Source organism: Trachypithecus francoisi, unplaced genomic scaffold, assembly GCF_009764315.1.
Source record: "Trachypithecus francoisi isolate TF-2019V2 unplaced genomic scaffold, Tfra_2.0 Lachesis_group0, whole genome shotgun sequence".
NCBI classification, from domain to species: Eukaryota; Metazoa; Chordata; class Mammalia; order Primates; family Cercopithecidae; genus Trachypithecus; species Trachypithecus francoisi.
In genome coordinates, this window is record NW_022681453.1 from 26,541,492 (window position 1) to 26,556,988 (window position 15,497).

A 15,497-nucleotide genomic window follows, 5' to 3' on the forward strand; every position below is an offset into this window, starting at 1 on the left:
TCTGAAATAAGTATAAAAAGCAGTAGGTTTATTTACACCAGCATACTACAAACACATGAGTAATCCATTGCGTTATAACGTTAAGACATCTGTGATGTTACTAGGCAATAGAAATGTTTTTAGCTCCATTATAATCTTAGTGGACCTTGGCCAGGCGTTGTGGTTCACACCTGTAATCCTAGCACTTCAGGAGGTTGAGATGGGTGGATCACTTTGAGGTTAGGAGTTCCAGACCAGCCTAGCAAACATGGTGAAACCCCATCTCTACTAAAAATACAAAAATTAGCCAGGCTTAGTGGTGGGCACCTCTAATCCCAGCTACTTGGGAAGCTGAGGCAGAAGAGTTGTATGAACCCGAGAAGCAGAGGTTGCAGTGAAGTGAGATCATGCCACTGCACTCCAGCCTGGGTAACAAAGTGAGACTCTGTCTCAAAAAAAAAAAAAAAAAAAAAAACCTAATCTTATTGGACCATCATCATATTTGTGGTGTGTTGTGACTGAAATGTCATTATGCAGTGCATGACTATATATACTTTGTGGAATAATTGAATCAAGCCAATGAACATATTATCACCTCGTGTAGTAATCATTTCTTTGTGGTGAGAACATTTAAGATCCACTGTTTTAGCCATTTTGAAATACGCATTATTATTGACTGCAATCACCATGGTGTGCTGTAGATCACCACAACATATTATTCGTGTCTTATTAGAAACCTGCTTCTACCAACATCATCTCTTTCTTGGTCCACTCCCACTCCCATCCTGTGGTAACCACCATCCTACTCTACTTTTGGAGGCTCATTCTTAATGTTCCTTTACAGGGGAAACACAATGGGTGGTGCCTTGGGGCTACCAGTAACTAAGCACACCCTGTAGGTAGACATGCACATGTTACAAATGGTATTGTATGTGGGATAGCAGTGGGCCATGGTCCAGGGCAGATGACAGCAGAAGTAACTCCCACTCCATCCTGTATCCCAAGCCTCCATGGGCTGATGTGACCTCTTCTACTCACCTGATCCCCAGTTTCTCAACCTCGGTACTTTGACATTTGGGGTCAGATAGTTCTTTGTTGTGGGGGTCTCCTGTGCCTTACAGGACATTTAGCAGCATTCCTGGCCGCTATACCTATTAGGTAGCACTCCTGTCCCCTGTGACAACCTAAAATGTTTCCAGACATTGCCAGATGTCTGCTGAGCAGAATCACCCCCCTTTTTAAGAACACCGACCTAAACATAGAGTGTCTTGGCAGAAACATTAACTAGGATATCATTTTGGGATGTCACAGCCTGACATCAGGACACAGGCATTGTCTTTTTGCTACTGCTTCTCATATGCCAAATGCTTACCCCAAACATTATTGTGTGTTTTATAGCCAAGTTTATTTTTTTAATCTAAATTATATCTATACACAGGAAAGGAATGGAACGAAGTACCTTTTTTTGTCAGAATGCATTTTTCTGTTGAGAATCATTTCCCCAGCACGAACAAAGCACGGGTTTGGAACATGATAGGTGCTTAATCCATGCCCACAATTGGCAGCAACATCTTCATGAAAACACATGTCCAAACTTTAAACTCAAAGCTATGTAGTTTATGTGTGTTTATATAAAGGAGACCAGCAAATGCTTACTTAGTAACTTCTAAGTGCCCAACATTGAGCTGGAATTTTAAACATTAAAATTATTCCTCTAATGGCCAGGCGCAGTGGCTCATGCCTGGAATCCCAGCACTTTGGGAGGCTGAGGTGGGTAGATCACGAGGTCAGGAGATCGAGAACATCCTGACCAACATGGTGAAACCCCCTCTCTACTTAAAATACAAAAATTAGCCAGGCATTGTGGTGTGTGCCTGTAAATCCCAGCTACTCGGGAAGCTGAGGTGGGAGAATCGCTTGATCCAGGGAGTCAGAGGTTGCAGTGAGCCAAGATCGTGCCACTGCACTCCAGCCTGGTGACAGAGTGAGACTGTCTCAAAAAAAAAAAAAAATTATTCCTCTGATACATGAAGCAATGGATGTGCAAAGCGATTTTTGTGATTTAACATTTTTTCCCTCTAAACATAAAAAAAAAACTTGTGTATGTGTACTTGTTTGGAGTTACCCAATTATACATGCTAATTTACATTTCTATAAGAATGTAAAAGCCGAGAAAATGTGTCAGTAAAACAAACCTAAGACGACAAGAACATTTAAACGCTAAAGGACTGATCTGCAAATGTAAGACTGTCAGTTGGTTTTAGCATTTTATCTTTATGTACTCAGAAATAATTGCATTAGCATATTGCTTAAGAGATTTGCCTGAGGCTGGGCATGGTAGCTCATGCCTGTAATCCCAGCACTTTGGGAGGCCGAGACAGAAGAATTGCTGGAGGCCAGGAGTTCGAGACCAGCCTGAGCAACATACTGAGACCCCGTTTCTACAAAAAACTTAAAAATTAGCTGGAGATGGTGGAGCGCACCTGTAGTCCCAACCACTCAAAAGGCTGAGATGTGAGGACTGCTTGAGCCTAGGAGGTTGAAGCTGCATGCCATTGTACTCTAGCCTGGGTGACAGGGCAACACCTTATCTCTGAAAAAAAAAAAAGAGAGAGAGAGATTCGTCACACTACACAAGTCAGTTTTGAAATGTTTTATAACCCCATATAAAACCATGCCAGGTACATAATAATTGAGCGGACATTGTTGAACGTTGAATGCACTATCCTTAACATAATCCAGAAGAGGCAGAGGTTTCTGCTTATTTGGAATTTATCAGCCTTTGCCAAATAAACAGCATATAAATTAATGATAGTGTAATACGATCAATTTTAAAATGTAGTTACCAGGTTAACATCTCATTGGCTTTATTTTCTAAATAACCTATTTAAATAAGTGGAATTAATTCAGTAGAAAGAATTGGTTGAGTAGTGACTGTGAGTAATGCCTACATGATACCACCCAAAGTTAGTAAAACAGGCTGGGCACAGTGGCTCATACCTGTAATCCCAGCCCCAGGCCGGGCACAGTGGCTCATACCTATAACCCCACCTGTAATCCCAGGGTGGGCAGATCACTTGAGTCCAGAAATTCGAGACCAGCCTGGACAACATGGTGAAATGCTGTCTCTACAAAAAATACAAAAGTTAGCCAAGGTTGGTGGTGCATGCTTGTGGTCCCAGCTACTTGGGAGGCTGAGGCAGGAGGATTGCTTGAACCCAGCAGGTGGAGGTTACAGTGAGCTGAGATCGCACCATTGTACTCCAACCTAGGCAACAAAATGAGACTTCGACTGAAAAAAAAAAAAAAGTTAATAAAATAGTTCTGAACATTTGAGGAAAACAGTAACATTCTTTATGATTTAATTTATACTTTCATCATAATGTGTATAAACTGGAGGCTGCTCTGGGTCTGTGTTTCATGCTTACTTAGTAATAATTACCTGGGGAAGCTATTAAAACTTCTCATTTTGGCCGGGCGCGGTGACTCATGCCTGTAATTCTAACACTTTGGTAGGCCGAGGTAGGCGGATCACCTGAGGTCAGGAGTTCGAGACCAGCCTGGCCAAGGTGGCGAAACCCCGTCTCTATTAAAAATACAAAAATTAGCCAGACGTGTTGGCACACACCTGTGATCCCAGCTACTCGAGAGGCTGAGGCAGGAGAATCACTTGAACCCGGCAGGCAGAGGTTGCAGTGAGCTGAGATTGTACCACTGCACTCCAGCCTGGGCAACAGAGCAAGACTCTGTCTCAAAAAAAAAAAAAAAAAAAAAAATTGCAGAGAGATCCCATGTACCCTTTACTCAATTTTCTCCAATGGTAACATCTTGCAAACCTATAGTACAATATTATAACCAGGATATTGACGGTGATGCAGTCATGATAGAGAACACTGTCATTATTACAAGCATTCCTCACTTTGCCCTTCTGTAGCCACACCGCTTCCCTCTCACACCCATCTCACTACCCCAGCCTTAACTCCAGGTAACCATTAATCTATTCTCCATCTCTATAATTTTGTCACTTCAAGGATGTTATACAAATAGAATTGTACAAGATTTTTTTTTCCCACTCAGTATGATTCTCTGGAAATTCATCCAAGTTATTGTGTGTATTAATAGTTCATTTCTTTTTTTGGTTGAGTAGTATTCCATGGTATGGATATAGCAGAATTTAACCACCTATTGAAGGACATCTGTCTTGTTTCCACTTTGAGGCTTTTACTAATAAAGCTGCTATGAACATTTGTATATAAATTCTTATGAGAATGTAAGTTTTCATTTCTTTGGAATAAATGTCTAGGAATACAGTTGCTGGGTTGTATGGTAGTTGCATATATAGTGTTTTTTTTGTTTTTTTTTTTTGAGACGGAGTCTCGCTGTCACCCAGGCTGGAGTGCAGTGGCCGGATCTTAGCTCACTGCAAGCTCCGCCTCCGGGGTTCACGCCATTCTCCTGTCTCAGCCTCCCGAGTAGCTGGGACTACAGGCGCCTGCCACATCGCCCGGCTAGTTTTTTGTATTTTTTAATAGAGACGGAGTTTCACTGTGTTAGCCAGGATGGTCTCGATCTCCTGACCTCATGGTCCGCCCGTCTGGGCCTCCCAAAGTGCTGGGATTACAGGCTTGAGCCACTGCGCCCGGCCATATATAGTTTTTAAAGAAACTTCCAAACGATTCTGGAGTAGCTGTATCATTTTATAGTCCCATCTGCAATGTATGAGTGATCCAGTTTTTCTGTATCCTAGCCAGGATTTGGTGTTCTTACTGTTTTTTATTTAAGCCATTCTGATAGGTGTATAATGGCCTTAATTTGCATTTCCCTGAGGGCTAATAATGTTGAATATATTTTCATGTATGCCATCTGTATATCCTCTTCAGTGAAATGTATTCTTAACATTTGCCCATTTTCTAATTGGATTTGTAAAAAATGTTTGTTCTTTCATAGAAAAATGTTTTTAATTTTGATGAAGTCCAATTTTTCCCTTGCATAGATCATGTTTTTGCTGTCAAGAACTCGTTGCCTAAACCTGCATCCCAGATTTTTCTCCTGTTTTTTTTTTTCTAAAAGTCTTACAGTTTTACATTTTACATTTAAGTACATAATTCGTTTTGGTAGTACAGTGTGTGAATGCAACGCATGAATCTTAGGTTGAGGTTCATTTCATTGCTGAGTGTCCAATTGCTCTGACATGTGAAAGTAATATAACACATGAATCTTAGGTTGAGGTTCATTTCATTGCTGAGTGTCCAATTGCTCTGGCACCATTTGTTGAAAAGGCTATCATTCCTCTATTGAATTGCCTTTGCACTTTCATCAAAAATGTAATTAGGCATACTTATATGGAATTGTTTCTGGGTTCTCTGTTCTCTTCCAGTGACATATATGTTTATGCCTCCACCAACACTACATGGTCTTGATTACTATTATTATTGATTTAACTATTATTGATTACTGTATTGATATAATAGTCTTGACATCAGGTAGACTGATTCCTCATACTTTATTTATTTATTTATTTAGAGACAAGGTCTTGCTCTCTTCCCCAGGCAAGTGCAGTGGCATGATCCTGACTCACTGCAGCTTCAGCCTCCCAGGCTCAAGCAATTCTCCTTCCTCAGCTTCCTGAGTAGCTGGGACTACAGGTGCATACCACCATGCCTGGCTAATTAATTTTTTAATTTTTTGTAGAGATGGAGTTTCACCATGTTGCACAGGTTGGTTGAACTCCTGAGCTCAAGCGATCCTTCCGCCTTGGCCTCCCAAAATGCTGGGATTATAGTCATGAGCTGCTGACTTGGCCCCATCTACATTTTAGAACAATTTTGCGTGTATTTGGAAAAAAAAAATCTTTTAATAGGATTTGTTTTAAACATGTATATCAATTTAGGGATAACTGAAATCTTTATTTCTATTAGTTTATTCAGAGCTTTGATTTCCATTATCAGTGGTTTGTAGTTTTCGACATACAAGTACTATGCATATTTTAGATTTCCCCCCAAGTATTTTTTTTTTGAGTAATTGTAAATGGTATTGTATTTCTAATTTATACCTGTATATTTTCATTTCTAGTACATAGTTACATTGATATTTGTATACTTGTATTCTGTAGCCTTGTTGAACTCAATTGATTAATTAATTAATGACAGGGTCTCTCTCTTTTGCCAAGGCTGGAGTGCGGGTGTCAACATGGCTCACTGCAGCCATGACCTTCCGGCTCAAGCATTCCCTCTGCCTCCTGAGTAGCTGGGACTACAGGCATGTGCCACCATGCCTAGCTAATTTTTTTATTTTTGTAGAGATGAGGTCTTGCTGTTTTGCCTGGGCTAGTCTTAAACTCCTGGACTCAAGCAGTCCCCCCGCCTCAGCCTGCTAAAGTGCTGGGATTACAGACATGAGCCACTGAGTCTGGCCTATGAATTTATTAATTGCAATTTTTTTGTAGATCCCTTGGGATTTTCTACATAGACTATCATGTTGTCTAAAAATAGGAACAGTTTCATTTCTTCCTTTTGCTCTATATGCCTTTTATTTCTTTTCCTATTTTTATTACACTGGCTAGATCTTCCAGTAGTTTGTTGAGTAGGAGAACACACTGCCTTGCCTTGTTCCTGATCTTAGGGGAAAATATTGAGTCTTCTACCATTCATTAAGTATGTCAGCGTAGGTTTTTTGTAGAACCTTTTCATCAACTTAAGAAAGTGTCCTCTATTCCTATTTTTCTAAAAGTTTTTATCATGAAAGGATGTTGAGTTTTGTCAGATGCTTTTTCTGTGTCGTTTGATATGATCATGTGATTTTTCTTGATTAGCCTGTTAATATGGCGGATTACATCGATCAGTTTCCAAATAGTGAACCAGCCTTGAGTCCCTAGAATAAGCCCCACTTGGTCATAGTATCTAATTTGTTTTATAAATTGCTGAATTCAATTTGCTAATATTTTGGTAAGGATTTTTGAGCCTATGTTTGTGAATGGTATTGATCTGTAGTTCTCTTTTTTTTCTCTGTCTTTGGTTTTGGGATCTGGGTAATACTAGCTTCATCAAGTGAATTGGGAAGTGTTCCTTCCTCTTCTGTGTTTTAGAAGAGTTTGTAAAGAATTGGTGTTGATTCTTCTTAAGACACTGAGTAGAATTCTCCAGTGAAACCACTGGGCCTTGATACATATTTGGGGGGAGTTTTTTAGTTATGAATTTAATTATAAATCGTTATAAAGATCAAATTATGTATTTCATATTGGGTGAGTTGTGGTATTTAGTGTTCCTGAGGAAGTGGTCCATTTCATCTAAGTTGTCAAATTTATATATGTAGAATCGTTCATAGCACTCCCATATCCATTTGGTATCTGCACAGTCTGTAGTGGCATCCTAATTGATTCTTGATATTAATAATACGTATCTTATCTTTTTTTGTCCATTTTGTCCATTTTTGTCCATTTTATTGGTCTCTTCAAATAATCAGCTTTTTATTTCTTGATTTTTCTCTATTTCTTTGTTTTCAATTTTATTGATTTCTGCTCTTTATTTTTTTTCTTCTGCTTGCTTTGAGTTTATTATGCTTTTCTTTTTCTAGGTTCTTGAGGTGGAGTTTAGGTTTTGATAGTTTTTCTCTTTCCTAATATAAGCATTTAGTGCTTAAATTTCCCTCTCAGTGCTACGTTAGCTGACATGTCCCACAAATTTTGATATGCTATATTTTCTTTCAGTTCAATGTATATATTTTTTAATTTCCCTTGAGATTTTGTCTTTAAAACATGGATTATTTAGAAGTGTGTTGTTGAGTTCCCAACTATTGTGGAGATTTTCCTGTTACTGATCTTACTGATTTCTAGTTTGTATGATTTTGGTTCTTTTAAATTTTTTGAGATCTATGGCTCAGGATATGATCTGTATTGGTCTATGATATGCATAATGACTTGGAAAGAATGTGTATTCTGCTATTATTGGATGGAGTGTTCTATAAATGCTTATTAAATCCTGTTGGGTGATGGTATTGTTAAGTTCTTCTATATCCTAGTTGGTGTTCTGTTTAGTTGTTCTATCAATTCCTGACAGAGGAGTATTGAAGTTTTCAACTATAATTTTGGATTTGTCTGTCACTTCTTTCAGTTTTATCAGTTTTTTGCCTCACATATTTTATAGCTCTGTTGTTTGATGCATATATGTTTAGGATTGCTATGTCTTCCTGGTAGGTTACCCTTTTATTTTTATGTAATGTCCGTTTCTGTCTCTCTCTGGTAATTTTCCTTGCTCTGAAGTCTACTTTATCTGATTTTTTAAAACTTATTTTTGATTCCCTGATTTGGGGATTTTATAACAGGCTATTTTTCTCTTCTTTTTTTAAGGAATATATTATTCGAGTGCAAAGAGGAATTTCTGTGGAAAACAGCTGGCAGGTAAGCTTTTTTTTTTTTTTTTTTTTTGTCAATTAGGAAAATATCTAAATGTGTGACTAAAAGCCTGACTTGGGGCATCTACAAATCTGGAAAAATCAGAACATGCATAAATATAAATCGTGTTTCTTTTAGCTATAAACCTTTAGCTTTAAGACAAGTATGATAAGAGTCTTTCCTGTCCCCAGTTGTTTGGTTAAATTGTGTGTGATTGATATTAGCATGGAGGGTATCTAGGAATTTGTTCTCCAGCTCAACCCAGAGCAAATAGTATATGTAAATTACTTGTTTTGTTTCTAGAAATTCACACCTTCTCCCCTGTAGCTATGGTTTGAGTTCAATCTACCAAGTAGAAAGTTGAGATTGAGTCCTGGCTATTGTACAGTTTTGGCCACTACATTTTATGGATCTCAGGTCCACTCATGGGCAGCTTCTTGGGGCCCCAGGCTCTGCTTTCTTCAGTGGTGGCCTCAGAGAGAAAAGAATTCCTGGACAGATCGAGAAGTCCTTCCCATACGAGTTGACTTACAGAGGGTGGCTGAATTCTGCATAGGGGCCCTTTCTTTCCTGTTTTAGTAATTATGATTACCACCTCCACCTCCCTGCAACCCTTCTTCTCTCCCAAAAATCTTACCTTCTCCTTCACAGCCCAGCTCAAACCTTAACCTTCTACCTTAAGTAGCCTCTTACACACAGTTGTCCACACTGGTCTTTTCTTTGCCTGAAATTTCAAACTACTGTTTGAATAATTATTATATTTAACATCTATCGAGCCTGTATTAAGTGTGCAGCACTGGTTTAAGCACATTCATTCACTTAACCTTTTAAAAATGTGCTATGTGGTAGTATTGTCCTCATTTTACATTTGTCTGAGGTCACAGTTAGATCATTGGCAGAATAGAGTTGGAATTTGCTCATTCTCTGTGGTTAATCACTCTATGATCATTTGCTTCTTGGCTTTTATCAGGGATGACCTTATATTTAACTTTTTGATGTATATTTGGCAAACAGGGCCAACAATAGTGTCCTACCAGAAAGATCAACCCTTGGTGCAGTTTTCTGGATCCATTGCATTAGAAACCCAGGGGTACTCAACAAAAATGTAGACTCTTGGGCCCCATCCTAGACCTACTGATCAAATTTTCAGTGGGTGGGGTTGTAAGGGCGGAGAGGTGTGATACCTTTCTTCACCCATGGTAAATGTTGTGGCCAACACTTCTATAACAAAAGACAGATTAACAAGGGGGAAAACATAACAAATTTATTTAATAAAAGCTTTCTGTTTTTTTTTTTTTTTTTTTGAGACGGAGCCTCTCTCTGTCGCCCGGTGGCATGATCTCAGCTCATTGCAAGCTCCACCTCCTGGGTTCACGCCATTCTCCTGCCTCAGCCTCCCGAGTAGCTGGGACTACAGGTGCCCACCACCACGCCCAGCTAATTTTTTTGTATTTTTAGTAGAGACAGGGTTTCACCGTGTTAGCCAGGATGGTCTCCTGACCTCGTGATCTGCCCGCCTCGGCCTCCCAAAGTGTTGGGATTACAGGCGTGAGCCACCACCGCCGGCCAATCAAAGTTTTATGTGACACAGGAACTTCCAGAAATGAAGACCCAAAGACCCAGGGAAAACTGTCCATTTTTATGCTTGATTTGATGAAGACTGGGTAGCCATGTAGAATGTGATTGAACAAACAATTTATGTTTTTATTTTTATTTTTATTTTTTTGAGATAGGGTTTTGTTCTCTTGCCCAGACTGGAGTGCAGTGGTGTGATCACAGCTCACTGCAGCCTAGATCTCCTGGGCTCAAGCGATCCTCCCACTTCAGCCTCCTGAGTAACTGGAACTACAGCCAGGTGCCACTATGCCCAACTAATGTTTTTGTATTTTTTTATAGAGACGGGATTTGGCCATGTTGCCCAGGCTGGTCTTGAACTCCTGAGCTCAATCAATGCTCCCGCCTTAGCCTCCCAAAGTGCTGGGATTGTAGGCATGAGCCACCATGCCTGGCCTTGTCTGTTCTTCTTTTTTTTTATTTTTATTTTTATAGAAATGGGATCTTGCTATGTTGCCCAGACTGGTCTTTAACTCCTAGGCTCAAGGGATCCTCCTGCCTTGGCCTCCCAAAGTGCTGGGATTATAGGTATGAGCCATTGTGCCTGGCCCTGTCTGTTCTTCTTGGTCTGTCCGTGTAGCCTTCCTTCCTCCTGGGTATAGGGCAGGATCCCTTTAGAATGAGAGTCCTCAGGGGAGAAGGGAGAGAGCAATCTTTCTAAGTTTTATGGCTTACTTTGTGAGAGGTAGAGGAGCTAGGGATGGGAGGGCAGAAGACTACAAAGAAGAACTCATTTGTGAGCCCTTCTTTTTTTTTTTTTTTTTTTTGAGACAGAGTCTCATTCTGTTGCCCAGGTTGGGATGCAGTGGAGTGATCTCTGCTCACTGCAATCTCTGCCTCCCAGGCCCAAGCGATTCTCCTGCCTCAGCCTCCTGAGTAGCTGAGACTATAGGTGCTCACCACCATGCCCAGCTGATTTTTGTATTTTTAGTAGAGACATGTTTTGCCATGTTAGCCAGGCTGGTCTCGAACTCCTGGACTCAGGTGATCCACCTGCCTTAGCCTCCCAAAGTGCTGAGATTACAGTCGCAAGTCACTGTGCCCAGCCCATTTCTGAGGCCTTCTAATCTCCTTTAGTTCAAAGTACTTAGCATGCCAAGGTACCATACTTTGGGATATCATTTTCTGAGCCCCAGTAGGGTTCTAGATGATATCCAGGTAATACTTTTCTGCACATTAACATTTGAAAATCACCAATAAAGATTAAAGTCAAACTATTTCAAACCAAAATTATTTTCTTGATGAGGGCCTGAAGAGCTAGTTGAATTTGACTATAGCCTAATCAATGGCATCAATACAACTGACAAAGAATGTGTAGACAGTGGAAGGTGGACTGTCTGTCAAGAGGGGGAACCCTGGGGAATCACCCTGGGCGAGGTGTGGCGCATCTGCCTGCAATGCAGTCCAGTCTCCAGGATGGTTGGAGCTCACCTGGTGGAAGTTTGACCCAGGACAAAGGTGAAATGGCCTCAGAACTATCCATTTCCTCTTGCTTTGATTCCACGCTCAGTAAAACTTTTTTTAATTTTTTTTTTAAGTCATTCATCTTTCTAGGCGCCTGGTTAATAAGAAAGACATGTGAAGGACTGTTTGCCCTGAAAACAAATATTCTCACTTATCTCTTGGCATCTTGTGAATTTGACAGGCATTAACCAGTTTCCCATGGCTCAGCCAATGCCTGGCACTGCTAAGTCTGTTTTCTAGCTTGTCGGGTTAAACAGTTAAGCACCAGGTATAAGCCCTACTACCCTTAGCACAAATGCCTGAGCTCTAGAGTGCCAATATTACTAATACTAATACATATTAAATAAAGAAATGAAAAGAGAGTCTTTCCTGAATCAAAACACTACTTCTTGTCTCTTACAGATTGTTAGAAGATACAGTGACTTTGATTTGCTTAACAACAGCTTACAGGTAAATGTTTTGACATTCTAATTACACACATTGATTACTTGGGGTGTCTAAAAAACTGATAAGAGTCCAGGCACGGTGGCTCACGCTTATAATCCCAGCACTTGGGAAGGCCGAGGCGGATGGATCACCTGAGGTCAGGAGTTCAAGACCACCTGACCAACATGGAGAAACCCCATCTCTACTAAAAATACAAAATTGGCCAGGCGCGGTGGCTCAAGCCTGTAATCCCAGCACTTTGGGAGGCCGAGACGGGTGGATCACAAGGTCAGGAGATCGAGACCATCCTGGCTAACACGGTGAAACCCCGTCTCTACTAAAAAATACAAAAAACTAGCCGGGCGAGGTGGCGGACGCCTGTAGTCCCAGCTACTCGGAGGCTGAGGCAGGAGAATGGTGTAAACCCGGGAGGTGGAGCTTGCAGTGAGCTGAGAACCGGCCACTGCACTCCAGCCGGGGCGACAGAGCGAGACTCCGTCTCAAAAAAAAAAAAAAAAAATTAGCCAGGCATGGTGGCGCATGCCAGCAATCCCAGCTACTTGGGAGGCTGAGGCAGGAGAATCACTTGAACCTGGGAGGCAGAGATTGTGGTGAGCCGAGATCACGCCATTGCACTCCAGCCTGGGCAATAAGAGTGAAACTCTGTCTCAAAAAAAAGCTGGTTGGAAATGGCAATATCAGAAACAAGAAATTAGCACATTTCCCTGTCAAAGAAAATAAATTCATACTTTACTCAGATGATGTGTGGTTCTAAAAATAAACTTTTGGGAATCAACATGTGATTTATAATTAATAGTCACCTTGCAACCAAGTACTATTGTGCCAGACTGTATCCTTACCACAGTCATAGGAGGCTGATGTAATACCTCCTTTTAAAAGATGAGGAATGTTTACGTGGATTGCTAGCGTTGTTCCCTTAGGTGGAGCTGGGACTCTGACTCTCTTCATTGAACTAGGCTACATAGTCAGCTCTGCAGATCAACATGCAGCAGTAACTGGGAGACTCAGCCTTTTTCTGTTTAACTTTTTCTCCTAAATATGTAGTTAGAAATCTCTTTGTTTTAAATGTTCCTAACTTGAGGGCCATAATGGGAAGAAGCATGAGCTAGGTCTTCATCTAGAGACACATCCAGTGTTGTAATGGTTGAAGGGTCCAAGAGGGGCTTTAGCACCTTAGGAAGTCCTGCCAATAGCAGCCATGTCTTCATCTGGCAGGCTGGACTTCAAGTGCCTTGGATTACTGAAGACTGTCGTGCTCTTGTGTGTCATACCTCAGGTTTGATTGGTAACATAAAATGCTTTAACCCTGAGGAAGAGTACTTGGCTTATGACGTAAAGGACTCAGCCAGGAGGGAAAGGACTGCTCCCGTCATTGGTGAGCTAGCCATCATCGCTCATTCTGAATGACCTCTGATCTTGCCCACAAAAGTCAGGAGGACTGTGCACTAGGAGAAAGCACATAATACTTCTTTTCCTTCAGAAGGCCACGTTTTGTTGGTCAGACTTCAGAAAATAAGCATTTGGGCCAGACGTGGTGGCTCACTCCTGTAATCCCAGCACTTGGGGAGGCTAAGGCGGGTGGATCACCTGAGGTCAGGAGTTCGAGACCAGCCTGGCCAATATGGTGAAACCCCATCTCTACTAAAAATACAAAAATTAGCTGGGTGCGGTAATGGGTGCCTGTAATCCCAGCTACTCAGGGAGCTGAGGCAGGAGAACTGCTTGAAGCCGGGAAGGGGAGGTTGCAGTGAGCTGAGATTGCGCCATGTTGCACTGCATCCTGGGCTTTAGAGCGAGACTCTGTCTCAAAAAACAAACAAGGCCGGGCGCGGTGGCTCAAGCCTGTAATCCCAGCACTTTGGGAGGCTGAGACGGGCGGATCACGAGGTCAGGAGATCGAGACCATCCTGGCTAACACGGTGAAACCCCGTGTCTACTAAAAATACAAAACTAGCCGGGCGAGGTGGCAGGCGCCTGTAGTCCCAGCTACTCAGGAGGCTGAGGCAGGAGAATGGCGTAAACCCGGGAGGCGGAGCTTGCAGTGAGCTGAGATCCGGCCACTGCACTCCAGTCTGGGCGACAGAGTGAGACTCCGCCTCAAAAAAAAAAACAAAAAAAACAAAAAAAAAGGAAATAAGCATTTGTAAAGCCCAAACTTTAGCATTATTTATAATGCTGCTGAAAGCGTGAATGCCTTATTTTCCTTTTGAAGGAAGTGGCCTCAGTATCTGTAGACATTTATGTAATTGCCATACTTGTCATGCATTTGACACATATTGTCTTTTTGTGTTTTAATTTTAGTATGACCCATTTGAGTCTTCAGATAGAATATTGGCAGAGATCAAATTTTCATCAATGGGTTTAATTGGTTTTATTTATGGATTTTAATAGGATCTTCTTTGCACTCAGACAAGAGCTGGGCCTATGATGACATTGTAGATAAGGCATCAATGTGCAGTTTATTCCAGCAGTGGATTTTCTCCTCAAACTCTCCTATCCCTAATGCAGTGGCCCATGTGACATTTCCGCAGTGGTGTAAGCATTTGGGAATTAACAGTGGGCCTACGAACTGTTTCTGTCTTTATTCTCAAGCGAACCTTTGCTTGTGCATAAAGGGGGAGTGATCTTTGTAAAATGTCATTCAGCCAGGCTGAGTAAGAATTATGGGAGAAATATTTTTGAAATTGAAATTGCCTAGACTTAGCCTCTAAGAACAGAGGGTAGGGAGGAGAGTTTTATCTCTCATTTACTGATACTTTGGGGTGATGAAGTTTCTGCATGACTCTTCACTTATGGCCTTTTTTTTTTTTTTTTTTTTTTTTTGAGACGGAGTCTTGCTCTGTCGCCAGGGCTGGAGTGCAGTGGCCGGATCTCAGCTCACTGCAAGCTCCGCCTCCCGGGTTCACGACTTATGGCCTTTTTAATATAGTGAATTTTATTTTTGCTTCAGTGTAATTTTACCTTTTTTTTTTTTTTTTTTTTTTTTGAGACGGAGTCTTGCTCTGCCACCCAGGCTGGAGTGCAGTGGCCGGATCTCAGCTCACTGCAAGCTCCGCCTCCCGGGTTTACGCCATTCTCCTGCCTCAGCCTCCCGAGTAGCTGGGACTACAGGCGCCCGCCTCGTCGCCCGGCTAGTTTTTTGTATTTTTAAGTAGAGACAGGGTTTCACCGTATTAGCCAGGATGGTCTCGATCTCCTGACCTCGTGATCCGCCCGTCTCGGCCTCCCAAAGTGCTGGGATTACAGGCTTGAGCCACCGCGCCCGGCAATTTTACCTTTTAAAATAGGTACTTTCAGTGTGCATCTTATTTCAAATGCAAATATCCCCATGTATTGATGTTGGCTTGTGTTGGGCAGAATATGGCCAGACATCATTTCAGTGGGAGGTTTTTCTGGATTCAAGTAAACAAACAGAAGAAAGCACACACAGCTTTTTGGCAATGAAATAATTTAAAACAATATCCAAAAACGGACCAAAAAGACTCTAAAACCTCAGAATAAAACTGTGACCATGATTTTCAGTGTCCAATTACCCTTTTGACAGATAAATGAGTTCCTGCTAAAGAAAGAGAAATATAATAGACATATGCAGAGTTGTCTGAGT

General features: G+C 41.4%; 1 protein-coding gene across 13 annotated transcripts in view; it reads left to right on the forward strand.

Annotated features, from left to right (window-relative positions):
- The window catches only part of PXK (PX domain containing serine/threonine kinase like), a 101,280-nt gene that overhangs the window by 28,155 nt on the left and 57,628 nt on the right, over positions 1–15,497 (forward strand). For 9 of the 13 annotated variants that reach the window (XR_004436910.1, XR_004436911.1, XR_004436914.1 and 6 more), the window contains exons 2-3: positions 8,324–8,374; positions 11,849–11,896. Coding sequence is in view for 6 of the 13 variants with exons in the window: in XM_033210272.1 (XP_033066163.1) it covers positions 8,324–8,374; positions 11,849–11,896 (99 nt within the window). In the remaining 7 variants the exon portion in view is untranslated. Of the gene's footprint in view, positions 1–8,320; positions 8,375–11,848; positions 11,897–15,497 lie in introns of those variants that run through there. The other 4 variants (XR_004436912.1, XR_004436913.1, XR_004436915.1 and 1 more) reach the window with 2 other exon arrangements.